The 15,919-nt window shown below is 45.6% G+C and overlaps 1 protein-coding gene across 1 annotated transcript in view; it reads left to right on the top strand.

The window, feature by feature from the left end:
• Positions 1-15,041, top strand: part of Tram1 (translocation associated membrane protein 1) — a 29,129-nt gene extending 14,088 nt beyond the window's left edge. The window contains exons 6-11 of the mRNA XM_050142092.1: positions 3,377-3,461; positions 7,501-7,571; positions 7,670-7,774; positions 9,075-9,218; positions 9,545-9,705; positions 13,533-15,041. Of these exons, the coding sequence (XP_049998049.1) occupies positions 3,377-3,461; positions 7,501-7,571; positions 7,670-7,774; positions 9,075-9,218; positions 9,545-9,705; positions 13,533-13,606 (640 nt within the window). The 3' untranslated portion in view covers positions 13,607-15,041. The remainder of the gene's footprint in view (positions 1-3,376; positions 3,462-7,500; positions 7,572-7,669; positions 7,775-9,074; positions 9,219-9,544; positions 9,706-13,532) is intronic.
• Positions 15,042-15,919: the final 878 nt, after the last annotated feature.

Consider the following 15,919-nt stretch of genomic DNA (forward strand, 5'->3'; position numbering starts at 1 on the left):
AGACAGGGTTTCTCTGTGGTTTTGGAGCCTGTCCTGGAACTAGCTCTTATAGACCAGGCTGGTCTTGAACTCACAGAGATCTGCCTGCCTCTGCCTCCCAAGTGCTGGGATTAAAGGTGTGCGCCACCACCACCCGGCACGATCTTGGCCATTCTTACAGGAATCTCAGAGTTGTTTTGATTTGCATTTCTCTGATGACAAAGGATGTTGAACATTTTCGTAAGTGTCTTTCAGCCATTTTAGATTCCTCTGTTGAGAGTTCTCTGTTTAGGTCAGCACTCCATTTTTTTTAATTGGGATTATGTAATCTTTTCATGTCCAATTTCTTGAGTTCTTTGTATATTTTGGAGATCAGACCTCTGTTTGATGTGGAGTTAGTGAAGATCTTTTCCCATTCTGTAGGCTGTCGTTTTGTCTTGTTGACCACGTCCTTTGCTTTACAGAAGCGTTTCAGTTTCAGGAGGTCCCATTTATTAATTGTTTCTCTCAGTGTCTGTACTGCTGGGGTTATATTTATGAAGTGGTTCCCTGTGCCAATGTGTTCAAGTGTACTTCCCACTTTCTCTTCTATAAGGTTCCCTGTGGCTGGCTTTATGTTGAGGTCTTTGATCCACTTAGACTTGAGTTTTATGCATGGTGATAGATATGGGTCTATTTTCATTCTTCTACATGTTGATATCCAGTTATGCCAGCACCACTTGTTAAATATGCTTTCTTTTTTCCATTTGATATTTTTTGCTTCTTTATCAAAGATGAGGTGTTCGAAAATGTGTGGAGTGATATCCAGGTCTTCTATTCGGTTCCATTGTTAATCCCTTTTTTAAAAAGAATATTTTATGGCAGTTTTTCACCTCCTGCTTAAGGTCTTCTATTATTTTCATATAATTCACTTTTGAGTCGATTTCTTCTAATTCTTCTGGAGTAGGGTGTACAATTCTTCTTATTTCGGGATCCCTTGATTCTGGTGAAGTCATGTTGCCTTTCAGGTTGTTGGAGGAAGTCTTGCATTGGCGCCTTCCCATTTCCTCCTTCAAATGGAGCCAGAAGAGGGGGAGAGGCCTGGTGTCTTGGTCCAGTCTTTGCTGTGAATGAGTCTCTGGGTGTATCTTTTCAGTGTAGAAGCAGGGACCGTCCCGTTGAGCTGGAACTCCTCAGCACCCAAACATGGACTACTGTCCAGATGGAACTCCTCAGGACCGCTCTGGGTGGGTTGTGGATGCAAGCCTGATGTCTCTCCTGGTGCGGGGTTCGGATCTCCTTGCTCCTTGGGTGACTTGTAAACAAAGGACCTACCTAGCTCGCTGCAGGCAGGCTAGTGGGGACAAAGGAGCTAGCACCCTCCCGTTTGCCCTGCCGATTCGGATTCGGTCCTAGAGCCCGAACAGGCTGGGCTGGGAGATGTTATGTGGTCAAAGAGGGAAGGGGGTCAGACGGAGGGGGCGGAGAGGGAAGTGGATGCAAGCAAGGAGGAATAGGAAGAGAGAGGAGGTATCGGGCAGAGTAGCCCCTGAGGATGACCAGGAAGTGTAGGAGGGGTGTCTGAGTTCCCTGTCCCGGGCTGCTGCCGCGGTCAGAAATTCACTCACCCCAGTGATGTCTCTCCTGGTGCCTGGACCGGAACTCCTTGCTGCTAGGTGTCTCGTAAACAAAGGACCTACCTAGCTTGCTGCAGGCAGGCTAGTGGGGACAAAGGAGCTAGCAACCTCCCGTTTGCCCTGCCAATTCGGATTCGGTCCTAGAGCCTGAACAGGCTGGGCTGGGAGATGTTATGTGGTCAAAGAGGGAAGGGAGTCAGACGGAGGCGGGGGTAGGGTTGTGGGTGCAAGCTGGGTGGGATAGGAGGAGAGAGGAGGTATCGGGCAGAGTAGCCCCTGAGGATGACCAAAAGAATATTTTATGTACATGACTTTTGCCTACATGTACGTATGTGTACCACCTCTGTGACGGGTAGAGAGGAAGTTGTGGATGTGCCAGGAATGGAGTCTGGCTGCTCTGTAAGAGCGACAGGTGCTCTTAACTGATAAGCCATCATTTCCCCAGGCCCTGATTTTAACAGTTTTAATTTGTGTTCTTTTCCCTTCCTGCATCCACCTTTGTGCTTCTCGTTCTCGTCAGCATGGCTGCATCTTTCCATAGTTTCTCTCTTTTCTTTCCCATACCCACACCATCTCTTCGTTCCTTCATTTCTGCTCTGTTCTGTACTGTTCCTGAGGCTGTGTTTCTCTTTTGTCTTGCATCCTGGGGGTCTGTATGTTGTTTCTGGGATCTTAGTGGTTGCGACCACAGCGAGCTTTTTTTTTTACTCTCCAAGTCTCCTACTGCACGGGAGTTCTCCTCACTGCTTTGCCTGCAGGAGTCCCCCACACGAATGTTGTTCAGTTTATATTTGTATAGCATCTGTATATAATCCAGATGGTCTCTCGTTGTCTCGCCTGTGTGAGTCCTGCTTTATGTCCATACCCACCACAACTGTCTGTGCCTCTGCAAGAGTGGAGCTGTAAGTCTGGTGTGTTTGTGTACTTTATACTCTCTCTGCTTGGAGATGTGTAGGTGCTTCCAACCTAGAGAGTGCTCAGTGAATACTAGAGAAAAATCCATGAGGAAAGGGAGTCACATGGCATGCGTGTATTTGTCTTAATCCAACAGTCATATCCCCCTTACTGAGTCAGTCTTTGATGTAAATATGTATTATATATATGTATGTTTAAGATGTAGTTATAGACATCATTCTTCCATGCAGCCCTATTACATTCTGGAAACGTCTTCAGATTAGCTTTGTGTTTTCTTTTAACTTATAGAGAGAGTGAGGGGGGAAAGGGCCAGAGGTTTATGATGTAAGGGGAGACTGCCAGCAGCCTCAGCCCTGTCTTTAGCTCTCCCTCCACCTCCGTGTGTTTGCAACCAGGCGGAAATAATGTTTCACTAAGGAAACAGCAGGGTATTTGGCCTGAGAGTGCCCGTTTCCGGTGACAGTTGTATCAGCCCCTCCCCCTCCTAGCATGTATTTAATACAGAGTGGTGGGTTTGGTTGTGACATCAGGTGGGCTTTTTGCCCATTTCCCTGTTGATGAAGTCTTGCAGGTGGGCCAATTGCGCCCCTGTGTTTTTCCATAGCTAGCATGGCCTACTCCTCAGGCTTAGGTAGCCAACAGACCAGAGGCTGAGGTTCTGCCTGCAGTGGCTTTGCTCATTGTTGCAGCAGCAACGCTGACTGAATGGTGGGGAACTGAGCGGCCGGCTGCTCACGGTAGCATATGGGATGGCATCAGAAACACGGCTGCCTCCTCTATCCTGTTTCTTGCACCTCTTTGATTTTTAGGTTTTTGTTTTGTTTTAAATGCAGTGCTTCAAAAGATATTTTCACTTTCTCACACAGTTTCCAAATGAAGTTTTTCTACATATCCCAGTTGGCATACTGGCTCCATGCGCTCCCTGAACTCTACTTCCAGAAAACCAAAAAGGTAAGCTGGGTTTGGTTTAACTTTAGAAATTGACTTGCCATTTCTAAAACCAGGGTTCTAAAACCCCTGTGCCCTTAGCCTAAGCCTTGTTTCTACCATTCTCTCACCTCCCCCTTCATTCAAAACCTAAATCTCTTTCGCCTCAAAAGCTTGTGATTTTGCTTAACTTCTGTATTTAGCGTGCCGATTGCTCACTTTTACATTAGTGGTAATTTGAATGAAAACTTAAGCAAGTTTCTAAGATGTTAAAAGCTTTTAAGAAGTTGGAGATGTGCTAGCTTCCTCCTACTTGTTTTGTGGTTTTTTTTTTATTTTTGCTGTTGTTGTTTAGCAACTTAATTCACAACTAGTTGGAGTACAGTTAACAATTTCGTATGTAAGTCCAAAAGAAAATTCAGTGTTGGCCAAAAAGTTAAATTTGCGCCAGGGCAGCCCTTCCTGAGACGGGTGGGAGAGGGATGGGGCAGTCCCCTTTATCCTGTGGGGAAAGGGCTTTGCTTAGAGAATCGGTGAACTAATGGAGCCCTCGGTGCCCCCTTCCTGAAAGCAGCCTCCTCGGCATTGCACAGTCACGTTCCCTTAGCTAAAGCTGTTGACCTGTGCTCTGGGGGCCCCTCTGTACCCTCTTCCTTCCTCCCTCTCTGTGTCATCTCCCTCCTCCCCCTCTGTGCCATCTCCCTCCTCCCCCTCTCTACCCTCTCCCTCCTCCCCCTCTCTACCATCTCCCTCCTCCCCCTCTCTACCCTCTCCCATCTCCCCCTGTGTACTCTATGCCTTACAGTCCTGTTCTCTGGTCTTGTTAATGTCACCAGAGAGGTGCTCTCTCAGGATTCCCTGGCCCCTGTGAGAAATTCATCAAGTATTTTTATTTTTGTCTAGATAGTTTAAAAAGAAAAACAGCAACTATGTAGGATTTACTTGAAAATAATGTCAGGGAAGGATCTAGATGGGTGGGTCTAGCTGAGACGATTTCTGTCCTTAGTTAATTCCTCTGAGCTTGTTGATTAATGTTACTCCTTGTGGGTTATGTACATATTTACATTTGCCGCAGTTAGAAGGTTTTGTCTTTAACTCCCTAACTTTGAGTTTTCCTAAGTGGAATTACGAGAACCATTTACTCACCGATTTATCTCTGCCCTCCCGTAAACCACAGACTGTCTTTAAAAAGTACGTACTGCAAGTAGGCCCTTTATCACCTGTTCTGTACGTGTGTCCGCTGTCTGCTCGGATCAGGAAACACTCCCACGCAGAGGTCATGTCCTCTGGCCCGTGTTACACAGGTCAGGGTGAGGACCCGCATTGATGTTGAATGTCTAAGAATTATTAGGCCCACCCTTTCCAGGAGCTCTTCCCTGTAGTTGAGCTCCCTGTGAGTCTCAGGTGTCCTAAAGTTGTGCTGTGCAGAACAGTGGCTGCTTAACCACCTGTAAGGTCAGTGCAACCTTGGTTCCTCTTCTCAGTCGTAGTGGCCTTTTCCGGTGCCTTTATCCATGTGTGGCTAACAGCTGCCGTTTTAGATAGGAAGCAAGTCAGTCTCTCTCTCTCTCTCTCTCTCTCTCTCTCTCTCTGTGTGTGTGTGTGTGTATGTGTGTATTTATTTACCTCTCTGTCTTTGTCTGTGGTTTTTCTGTGTGGCCCCAGTCTGGCTTGTAACTCATGGTCCTCCTGCCTCAGTCTCCCCTGAGTGAGGGAAGGTGGTAGGTGTGTACCACCACTGATGGCCTGGACATTGATTTAGGGAACATTTGTGTAATCGAGGACAACAATATCGAGAGCATCTTAGTTCTGGATGCTTTACTGCTGGACATGGCTCGACTGTTTTTAGCTTCCTTTAGGTATTTGCATACCCACGGGCATAATACCTTTAGATTCCGTTATTTAATCAGTATCTGCATCTTGCTCACTGACCCTCGTAAGTAAAAAGAAACATTTCTAAGCAGTTGTTCATTTTAGCTTCTAAAGCTTTTTTCTTACCAGTCCCTGCCAGATGGCATTGCTCCAGAAATGCAGTCTAATTTTTATGGAATAATTTGCATAACTTAGAACTTAACTGAAACTATTTTTAACCCTTACACGTGACAGTTGAAAGTAACTGTTTCAAGTAATTAGCATAATTTGAAAGTAACAGCTGCATATGTGTTAAACAGTTCCTTAAAATTTACTCTATAAAGTTTATTCTCGGAAGAAGTCTTTACTGGAAGGAACTAGTACAGTGATTGTTTTGAGCCAGTCTCATAGGCAGACGAATAAGAAAGGAACACTGTTAATGGTTGGAGAGGGCTGGAGAGGTGTGTCTGGCAGAGAGCGCAGTGTCCTTGAATAAGAAGACTGAAGATTGCAACTTCAGTAAGCAAATCTCCATTTTGCCCGTGAGAAGATGGGAATGGCATTTCTCAGCCTGGGATTGTATTGTGCAACCACCTTCCCAGCACTGAAGAGACAGGCTGAAGCAGGATGGCCGGGTCCAGCCTGAGCAACATCTCAGAGAGCAGTAATTGCTCTGCTAGCTTGAACTTGCAAGACTTTAGAGAACTCAAGAAAGAGTCAAATGTTTTGTTGCTGATAAGCAAATTAGCTTTGATTTTAGATAATATAATTGATTATTATATTAAACACTAGCAATGTTTTCCCCATTGTTCCTTCTTGGCAGCCACGATCCCATCTTTTTAATCTGTCTCTCAGCACAAGGCTTCCCATTGAGCCGTCTCAGAGCTTGTTCAGTCCGTCCGTAGACCCGGATAAGGGACTTTTGGTGGCAGTGGTGGAAGTCTTTCAAGCCATCGGTGCCTTTCTCAAACACTAATGACTACACAGACTCCTGCAATAGAGAGCGTCTTAAAAGTGTCAGTTCACGATGGATTGTAGAGAATCCTTGCCTTCTATAGGCGTATGTGTGATCATTTCTAAAGTTTGGTTTTAGTGTCAAGAAGTGAAATTAGAAATGAAAATAGAAATTTACAAGAGAATAACTTTAATAAGATCCTGGAATAGCAAGTGAAAGTGATACTTAAAGTTATTTATAGTTTTGGAATTCATAACTTAAGCATACCAATTAGATTTTCCATGAAAAATGAGATTATACAAATTTTACAGTGTTCCACGGTTTCCTTCTTCCATAACTGCACGGACATTAGTATTGAGGATGTGCACAGCCAGATGTGGTGGCGCACGCCCAGAATCACACCAGCATCCTTCAGAACTCTCTCTCAAGGTTTTAAAAGTCAAATGACCTGAAAACACTTTACTAAATGACTCATTGATCTAAGGTTTTTTGTGTTAATTTTAAGCAAAATCTGGTGGTGGCTCTGGTGGAGAAAGGGAATTCCCATAATAAAACCGTAGGGGGTGCGTGTCATGATGTGCCCACAGCACATCTCCCAGTTTCCTTCCTCTAGCCATGGCTCCCACAGCTGTGAGGAGCTGACTCCAGACTGCCCAGCCCCCTTGGTTCTCTCCCTTCCCCCACAGCCCAGACTTGTGCACTCCAATCCACATGGCCTCCTCCATGGAGATTGGAGGATGTCCAGGGAGTTTGACCTGGGACAGTGCACTAAAGCCGCCACGTTCTAGATGCGCTGTCTAGTTAGTCCTCTCTTCTCACCTGGTCTGGGTGCACTCCAGTGGCTCCCTGTGGTTCTGCTCTCACGTCTCCTCGCTTCTGCCTTCATTCTTGGTGTTGGTTTTAGGCCTTGCCAAACCCACACCTATGGGAAGCGCAGGAACTTGCTTTCTTAGTTATGTGTGTTTTTTCTGGGGTGCTCCTTGGGTGAGCAAGCACTGCTTTAGAAACTTGTCTGTACGTATCTAAGGGAGCTTTTACTTAGAAAAAGGTTCCTGGATAACTGCCCTTTGGAAAACTGTTGGTGCCACCTTAGCAGCTTGGGGGGTTATTGGTCGTGAGGGTGTATTTCAGTGAGGGCGTTTTCTCTGCCATCGGCATTGAACCTGTTGGTTCTGGGGTGCAAAGACGAATGGACTGTGCCTTTGAAAACAAAAGTGTTGACCATGCTTTCCATCTCTGGTGCCTTTGTACTTGCAGGAAGATATCCCTCGTCAGCTTGTCTACATTGGTCTTTACCTCTTCCACATCGCTGGGGCTTACCTTTTGAAGTGAGTCGGGGTTTGGCGTGGGTGTGCATGGGCTAGCAGACAGTGAGCTATCCCGTCTGAGCTGGCAGCTGACCTTCCTTCGTGTTTTCTCTCCACAGCTTGAACCACCTGGGCCTTGTTCTCCTGGTGCTGCACTATTTTGTTGAGTTTCTTTTCCACATTTCCCGGCTGTTTTATTTTAGCGATGAGAAGTACCAGAAAGGGTAGGTACTGTCTTCCTCTGCAGTCACCTGGTTGTCAGAGCCGGTGTCCATGAATTCTTTTTTTTTTTTTTTTTTTTTTTTTTTTTTGGNTTTTTTTTGAGACAGGGTTTCTCTGTAGCTTTGGAGCCTGTCCTGGAACTAGCTCTTGTAGACCAGGCTGGTCTCGAACTCACAGAGATCCGCCTGCCTCTGCCTCCCGAGTGCTGGGATTAAAGGCATGCGGTGTCCATGAATTCTACAGTCTTCTCAGAAATACACGGGAAGAAAATGGAACCACTTACAATGTCCATGCTTCTATATGTTATTCTTTAAATTGGAGCCTTTCTTAGCTGGAGAGATACCATATTGGACTTACTGTTTGTGAGGTTTGGGGGTTGGATCTTCCTGTAATAAATAGCATGGTTTTCTTTCGAGATGGGGTGATGGAGAAGACTCCTGGGGGAAAATAAGGGTGGGGCTGGTGAGATAGTTCAGGGGAAAGCATCTTCCGCCAGTCCTGATGCCCTGAGTTCAAGCCCCAGAACCCACATAAAGATGTGAGAAAAGAACCAAGTCTACATAGTTTCCTTTAACCTCCACACGTGGGCCGTGGCGTCCATGCCCCTTACCCACCCCATACAGCATACACACAACAAATAAAATTGTGAAAGAAATGGGTAATATGGCCATAATGAAATGAAAATATTTTAATAAGAAAATTAGATCAAAAAGAAAAATTAGAAAGGTGTAACTTGTAAAGTGTGACACCTGTAAAATGAAGTGCTCTGTCTTGGCTTTTACCCAGAGTGTTTCAGTTACTCAGTAAATACATTCTGAAGCTCGTTGCAACCATTTAACAATGAACAAAATGTTACACAGTAGTCTCCTGGAGTTGTGGAAAACCTGAGTAAGGTAATGGATGGTGACTAAGGACCTCTGACAGTGTGCTACAATGTGTAGAATTTCCCACCATCTGAATCCAGAAATCCTTTTGCAGAGTAAGAAGTGCTGTCTTAGGAGGTAGGGAGACGGCCCAGTGGGGAGTGCTTGCTGTGCCACCATGGGGACCTGAGCTCAGACCCAGCCTCACAGGAAAAGCAGGCTTGCCCGGTGGTGCGCTCTCTTTCTTCGAGAGACTTGTCTCAAGCAGTAACTGGAGAGTAACGGAGGAAGACAGCCTTGCTGATTGTGGCCTGCAGAGGCTCGGCCACACACATGCACACCTCTGACACAGCGGCAGTACTGTGTGACCATGCGTTTGCTCAGGAGGGCTCTCCTTCTAGCAGAACCGTCTCCGCTGACTTTGCACTTTGTCTTACAGGTTTTCTGTCTGGGCGGTTCTTTTTGTCTTGGGAAGACTTCTGACCTTAATTCTTTCAGTCCTTACTGTTGGTTTTGGCCTGGCAAGAGCAGAGAACCAGAAGCTGGATTTTAGTACTGGAAACTTCAACGTGCTGGCGGTTAGGTATGGTTAACCGTAATGTCCCACTGTTACTAATGTGCCACCGCTTCACTTTGCTCCCCGCCATCCAGTGACTGGCGGTAGCCTGCGGGCCGGGAAACCCCTTGATTAGATTTCATGCCGTTACAGTTTCTTTCAACATTGAATAATAATAAGGCCTTTGTTTAACTTCTAAGACTCATTTCTCAATGAAATGGTTATTTCTTAACATAATCTTTTCAACAACATGAAAGTATTAGCAATGAGTCATTCCCATCCAATCCCAGCGGAATGCGTGACCCTCAGGCACTGATCTGCACTGATCTTTTGTCTGTGTGCGTGGTTTTCAGGATCGCTGTTCTGGCCTCCATTTGCATCACACAAGCCTTCATGATGTGGAAGTTCATTAACTTCCAGCTCCGCCGGTGGAGGGAGCACTCTGCCTTCCAGGCCCCACCTGTGAAGAGGAAACCGGTAGTGACCAAAGGCAGGTCTTCCAGGAAAGGAACAGGTTGGTGCTGACTGAGCCCTGGAGACCAAAGTGAAAGCGGGGAGACACGTAGCTGCAGGATCTTACCAAGGCAACCCTTAAAGAAGGAAAAGCATGTTTACCGAGTACACCTCAAGGACCGCGGCCTAGCCAGTGACAAAAATCTAGCTGTTTAAGAGAAATGGGTGCGAAGTGACCCTCTCCCATTCCTCGCTGCTCTGCTAGCGTGAGGGCGTCAGTCTAGCAAGCCAGCGGTTTCAGGGCTAGCTAAGGACGTGGCAGTGTATGTTGTCAGCATCTCGTTCTGACAACATACAGTGCCACGCCCAGAGAGGTGGGGGGGGGGGACAACAGTGTTTACTAAGTGATATGAACTATACCTAATTCCAAAACATTTTATGAAATCTTCCCAGAAAGAGCCAGGCATGGTGTGTTTATGCCTTTAATCGCAGCACTTAGAAGGCAGAAGCAGACAGGCAGTCATCCCAGAGAAAGCCCCTGTGCCTGTGTGCAGCTCCCTGGGCTTCCCCGGCCCCAGCCTTTGGCAGCCACCATTCAGTCTTGTGCCTCAGTGGATCGGTCTTTTCAAACAGCTTCCATGCATGAACCAATGCAGTATATGCTCATCTGTGACTGACTTCAGCTGGTGTATTTTAAATTTTCTGTGTATTCCTGTAGGTGTGCATACAGGCATGTGTGGGGGTCTGGCTAGCCCTGACCAGAGGCCTCACAGCAGGCAGGAGACAACACCGTACAGAGAGAGCTTAAGTGGAGAGTTTATTGAGAGATGAGAGGCAGGGAGAGACTGGCCTCTGAGGGCAGGAGTGGCAGAAGATGGACAGACATGTGGACAGAAAGGGGAAAAAGAAAAGAGTAGGTGGAGTTTCGCCTTTTAAAGGGACAGGGTGCTGCCAACCCTGCACGCAGGCCTGATGCAAACCTTGACCACGGAGGTGGATCTCCTTCCTCCTTCACCTTACATGGGCTCCAGGGGTCAGACTTACGCTTCAAGCATTTCGAATTGCTAAGTCACCTTGTCAACATTAGCATAATATTTTAATTTTTATTTTTATGGGGAGAGGTGAGTGCACACGTGCCATTGGGTGCCTGTGGAGGTCAGAGGACAACTCTTGGCAGTTCTGTCCTTCTGCCGTCAATATCCTGGGGGTGGAATTCCGGTTGTGGCTCAGCCGCAGGCACCTTCACCTGCCGGGCCATTACAAAGGCCCTATTATGTTTGTGTGAGGTTCATCAATGTTCTGGCGTACTCACTGCTTGGTCTTGTCTGGCTGTACCACACTTTGTTTAGCTGGTTGTTTCTACCCTTAACAGTCAGGTGGTGTAAGCACACCTACACATGTTTGACTGCACGCCTGTCCCTGTCTCAAGTATGTGTAGATGTAGACCTGCTGGGCCATCAGAGCTCCCAGACTGTTATTTCGAAGTGGATCACTTCAGTGAGCTGAGTCTCAGGATTGTATACAGTTAGTTGTTTTTGGACTGTTTGCTGGAAAAACTAACCTCTCTCTGATGAATTTTGAAAAATTAGTCAGATCTGAGCTCTGGATTTTCCCGGATGTTTTTAGGTACCTGTCACTATGCAAGGAGACATGCTTGTGCCTTGCTGTGGCGTGTGGACAGTGCACTGCCTTGCTGTGGCGTGTGGGTGGGTAGCTCACTGCATTGCTGTGGTGTCTGAGAAGCTCACTGCATTGCTGTCTTTGTGTGGCTTTGGAAGTGTTGCAGTCAGGGGATGGGGTTCTCCAGCTTTCTTCTGTACGGCTTGGTCATTTTAGGTGTCTAGCATTTCTGTGTGAATTTTAGACACTGCCTTTCAGTGTCTGCAGAAAGCACCTGGAGTTTTGACTCAGATTTCCTTTAATCTGTAAATTGCCTTGGGGAGCATTAACATAGATGTCTTTTCATTTATTCTGCTCTTTAATTTCTCCCAATTAAATTTTATGGTTATCGGTCTAAATGTCTAGTACTTGATTAAATTTCTTCCTAAATATTGTACTCTTTTGGATGCTACTATAAAATAGAATCCTCTCCTTAAGTCCATTTTTAGATTGTTCGTTGTGTGTAGCAGTTGGTGTCTGCATATTGGCCTGGATCCTGAGTCTACTGGACTGGCTGTTGAAATGTTTGTCCGTGTGGGTTCTTTTGGATCATCTACAAATAAAAATAGTTTATGCACCTTCCTAACCAATCCAGATGCTTTACATTGCATTTTCTTGCTAAATCCTGGCTTGAGGACAGGTGTGGGCATGGTGCATACATCGAGTTCGACAAGGATGCTGGGTGTCTTGCTCTTTGCCTTTCTCCCTTCAGACAAGGACTCTTACTGACCCGGAGTGAGAATGGCGGGCAGCCAGCAAGCCCAACAATCAATCCCCCTGTCTCCGCCTTCTGGAGTGCTGGAGGCCCCAGCATAAGTGGCCACAACAGCTTTCCTGTGGCTTCTGGAACTTTGAACTTGGGTTCTGAAGCTTGTGCAGCAAGCACAGTGGCCCGCTGAGGGCTGCTCAAGCCTCCTCCTCTTGGTGTGAAATTCTCTTTCATTCCTGGCGTACACCCACAGTAGGGACGGGTGATAGACAATGCAGCTTTGCTGTGTTGGTACCTAATTATTTGGTAGGATATTCCCATCTGTGTTCATACAAAAGATTGGCCTATAATTAGCACTTTTTTCAATATCCTTGCTGCTAGCCTTTTAAACTGTATTACACAGATTTTTCCTTTGTTTAATCTCAACATTTTTGTTCTGTAAGTCACTGAGGGACTTCATGGTGATTCTGTCTTTGTAGATTTACACTCAAGATAATGAAATTATTAATTTCTCCTTTTTGGCAACTTGTGATTTCTAAGGAATTATGCCTGTTCTCCTCATGGTTAGGACCAGCATTAGACCGTAGTCCAGGGCTAGCTAGATCAACTACCCAGAATACACAGCTTCTAGCACTGTTAAAAACAAAAAAAAGAAAAAAGAAAAGAAAATCTTTTTAAGTCTTTGTTGTTGTTTTTTTTTTTTACACTTTTTCTTTATTTATTTTTGTGTTTTTTCTGTGCCATCGATTCCTGCGCTTGCTTCCAAGCTTAGGTATGGTGGATTGTTTCTCTGGTGGGGTCCCCTTCTTGACATGGCTCCTGGTAGGAGTCCCCTCCTCTCTGGTCAGTAGACCGCTCAAGCCTTGAGCACTATTCACTTGCAGACATTTTAGAATTATGATTTGAGTTCTCTTTTGGACCCTGACTTATTTGTGGGTCTATTGTTTATTCATTAGATGGTTCGTCATTTTCTGTTCGTGTCTTCCGGTGCTGCCTGAATCCCTCCATGAGTAGTAACGTCCCCGAAGGGTGTCCCTGCCCTAAACTGTTCTGACTTTGGTCACAAAGTCCTCAAGTTCCGTGAATGTGCCTTTTACACCCCCAAAAAAAACATCTATTCTGCACTTATGGAGCTGCGATCCACAGAAATCCACTTGCCTCTGCCTCCCAAGTGCTGCTGGACCTGGCCTCCCCATCATAGTTCTAAGGAAGAGGCTGCGGCCCACCTTTAACTGTCATAGCTCTCATCTGTTTTAAAGACGTATCTGAGAGGGGTGTGTGCTGGCGTAGGGGACAGCTGTGTCCTCTCAGGGCTGCCGCAGGGTACAGTTGCAGACCTTGTGACTTTACCGCAGGCCTGGCTCTCTCTTGAGCAGTAACTACTTTCTCTTGATTCCTTGTGTTCCTTGTCTGCCTTGGTTCCTCGTGTGGTCAGCTTCTTACCTGCAGATGCCTCGTGCAGAACAACACTGCTCACATTTGCGTATGACGAAACGACTCCTGTGCTTCTCTCGTTTCAGAGAACGGTGTGAACGGAGCGGTCACATCAAACGGAGCGGACTCTCCCCGCAATAGGAAAGAGAAGTCTTCATAGTGGATCGGAGACTGACTGATCAGTGGCCCCCAAAGAATCTGCTTTCTGCTCTGTCTGTCAGCACTAGAGATTTTTCTGTTCTTGAAAATACAGTTTATGCTCTTTGATTTTTGCTGTTGTACTGTTCCCGCATTTGAAAGGGCATTCGAGGGGAGGAGGACTCCAATGAGTGAGAAAATATTGTAGCTTAGACTCAGCTACCTGCCTTCAAAATAGTTTAGGGACCACCACATATTTCATTTGCTTTTTGTCTTTTAACATTTTCTAATGGTTTGGGGAGAGACCATTTACAAAAAACCCCACATAACCAGTGAAAAGTTTTCTTGCTCTCACCAATTTTTTATAATATTAGCAAGGTGACCTGTTCTATGAGGGTCATATTTTTTAAGTTGTCTTTCAGGGTAAAATGGAAATACTATAAAGTCCAATGTCAAACTTTTAATGTTTTCAGTGTTCTCTAATTTTTAGGAGTTTTTTGTAGCCTTTACACCTGGAAAAAAGATTTGTAAAGTCACCAAAATAATTGTGTGCTTTATTTTCTAGGTAGTGGTTGTAGGTGTTACTTCCCATAGTTACTGCAAGGTTTATTGCCGTATATTGGAGCAGATGTTTTATTAACGTAAGAGTACTTAGGGAGTGAAGGTTTTGTGCATTTTCAACATTTATCAACTGGCAATCAGAAAATGTTTACTGTGAAGAGGAATAGCCAACTCACATAGCCCACTTTGGTATGTTTAATGGGGCTTATTGTAAGTTTGATATGCATAGTATCTTAATGAAATACCATTTAACCTGCAAACCCTTTCAAAACGTAATACCTGCTTGATTTATATCTGTAAAAATGTGTCAGGTAATTATATTTGGAAAACTAATGCACTAACTTTAAAGAAATTGAAAATTCAGGTGGTTAGTCTTAACAGAAGACATGCTTTATGTTATACTATAGCTTTGAACCCATCTTTAATTGAGAAACATTTATCTGTATAAAACATATTTTTGGATAAATATATATATATATTTGTATCTACAGAAAGGCTCTAAAAAGCATTTGAGTAAAATATTGGTTCCCTTTTCTATAGTTATCCTTACAGCCCTTACATTTGGTTTGTCCGCTGTCCCTACAGTATCTGCCCTGCTCCGTTTGGTGTCCATGTCTTGTTCCCCGTGTCTCACTTCTGTCACCAGCTGAAACATGTCCGTGCCATTTTGAATCTAAAAGCTGCGGGCCCCGGGCCGTGGCTTAAGCGGCCATGCTGCTAGAAAGGTGTGCTTCTCTTTCCAGCCGTCAGCCTAGCTTCCTGGGAAAGGAGTAGCTCTCCGTAGCATTACCAAGTGTCTGTGGAACCAAATGTCCGCCATTCAGTGAAACTGGCATTATATTCAACAGTATGTTGAGAAATCAATCAAAATAAAAAATTTTTACTTTCAAAAGCTGCTTCCTGTCTCTCGCGGCTATGTTTATGCTATTTTGAGCATGTATTCTCATTAAAGTGTACTTTTAAAGTTTCTGTCCTTCATTAGCAAATACACTTCCCGGGACCCAGAAGTGGGGCAATAGGGGAACAGTAAGCGTTGCTCCCTCCTCGTTTGACTAGAACCTCTTTGCGTTATTTGCAACACTTGTGTTCAGACTGCATTTCAGGGGGAAAAGCTGGGCGGGGGGGGCGGGGGGGGGCGTGGGGGATCCTTAGTGTGTGATTAGAGCTTTACAAACCTCATAGATAGACACAGTCTAGTTGTAAATTACGCACCCTGTCAATTACGCTTCCCCATGCCCTGTAGAAAGTGCCCTTGCTGTCTTCCAGTCCTGCTGAGACTGGCGCTCTCGGCTGGACAGTGTGAGCTGTGAGGCCTGATGGGAAGCAGATCTGTGACTGTGAGGGCTGCTGTTAGCTCCCAGGCTCCAAGGGGCCTTGAACTAGCCATCCTGGGATCTGTTTTCTCTCCCTAAAGTTAGCTCTTGCCTGAGATTAGAATAGAGTTGGGAATAGTCTGGTCGGAATATTCAAGGATGAAGATACCACATTCTGCTAAACCTAAACAATCTTATAAAGTCCTTAGGTTCATAACTCGGGGACCCAGCTCGTCCAGGAACTAGGAGGATCCTGGTTGCAAAGACGTGATTGGCCAGAGCCCTGTAACACTCATCTCCAGGGGGTTGCTGGGCATGTTCTCTGAGAAGGAGCTCTGATTGCCTACGAATGGACAACAAGCACGTCTTCTCAGAAGAAAAACCCCTCACTCATAACCTGTGTGCACATTGAGAGCCTGCGTTTAAGAAGTAACCCTGGAGAAAATTCTAGGAGATGGTGC

The sequence above is a fragment of the Alexandromys fortis genome, unplaced genomic scaffold (assembly GCF_014885135.2).
Source record: "Alexandromys fortis isolate MF-2015 unplaced genomic scaffold, M_Fortis_MF-2015_v1.1 scaffold_41, whole genome shotgun sequence".
In the NCBI taxonomy this organism is placed as follows: domain Eukaryota; kingdom Metazoa; phylum Chordata; class Mammalia; order Rodentia; family Cricetidae; genus Alexandromys; species Alexandromys fortis.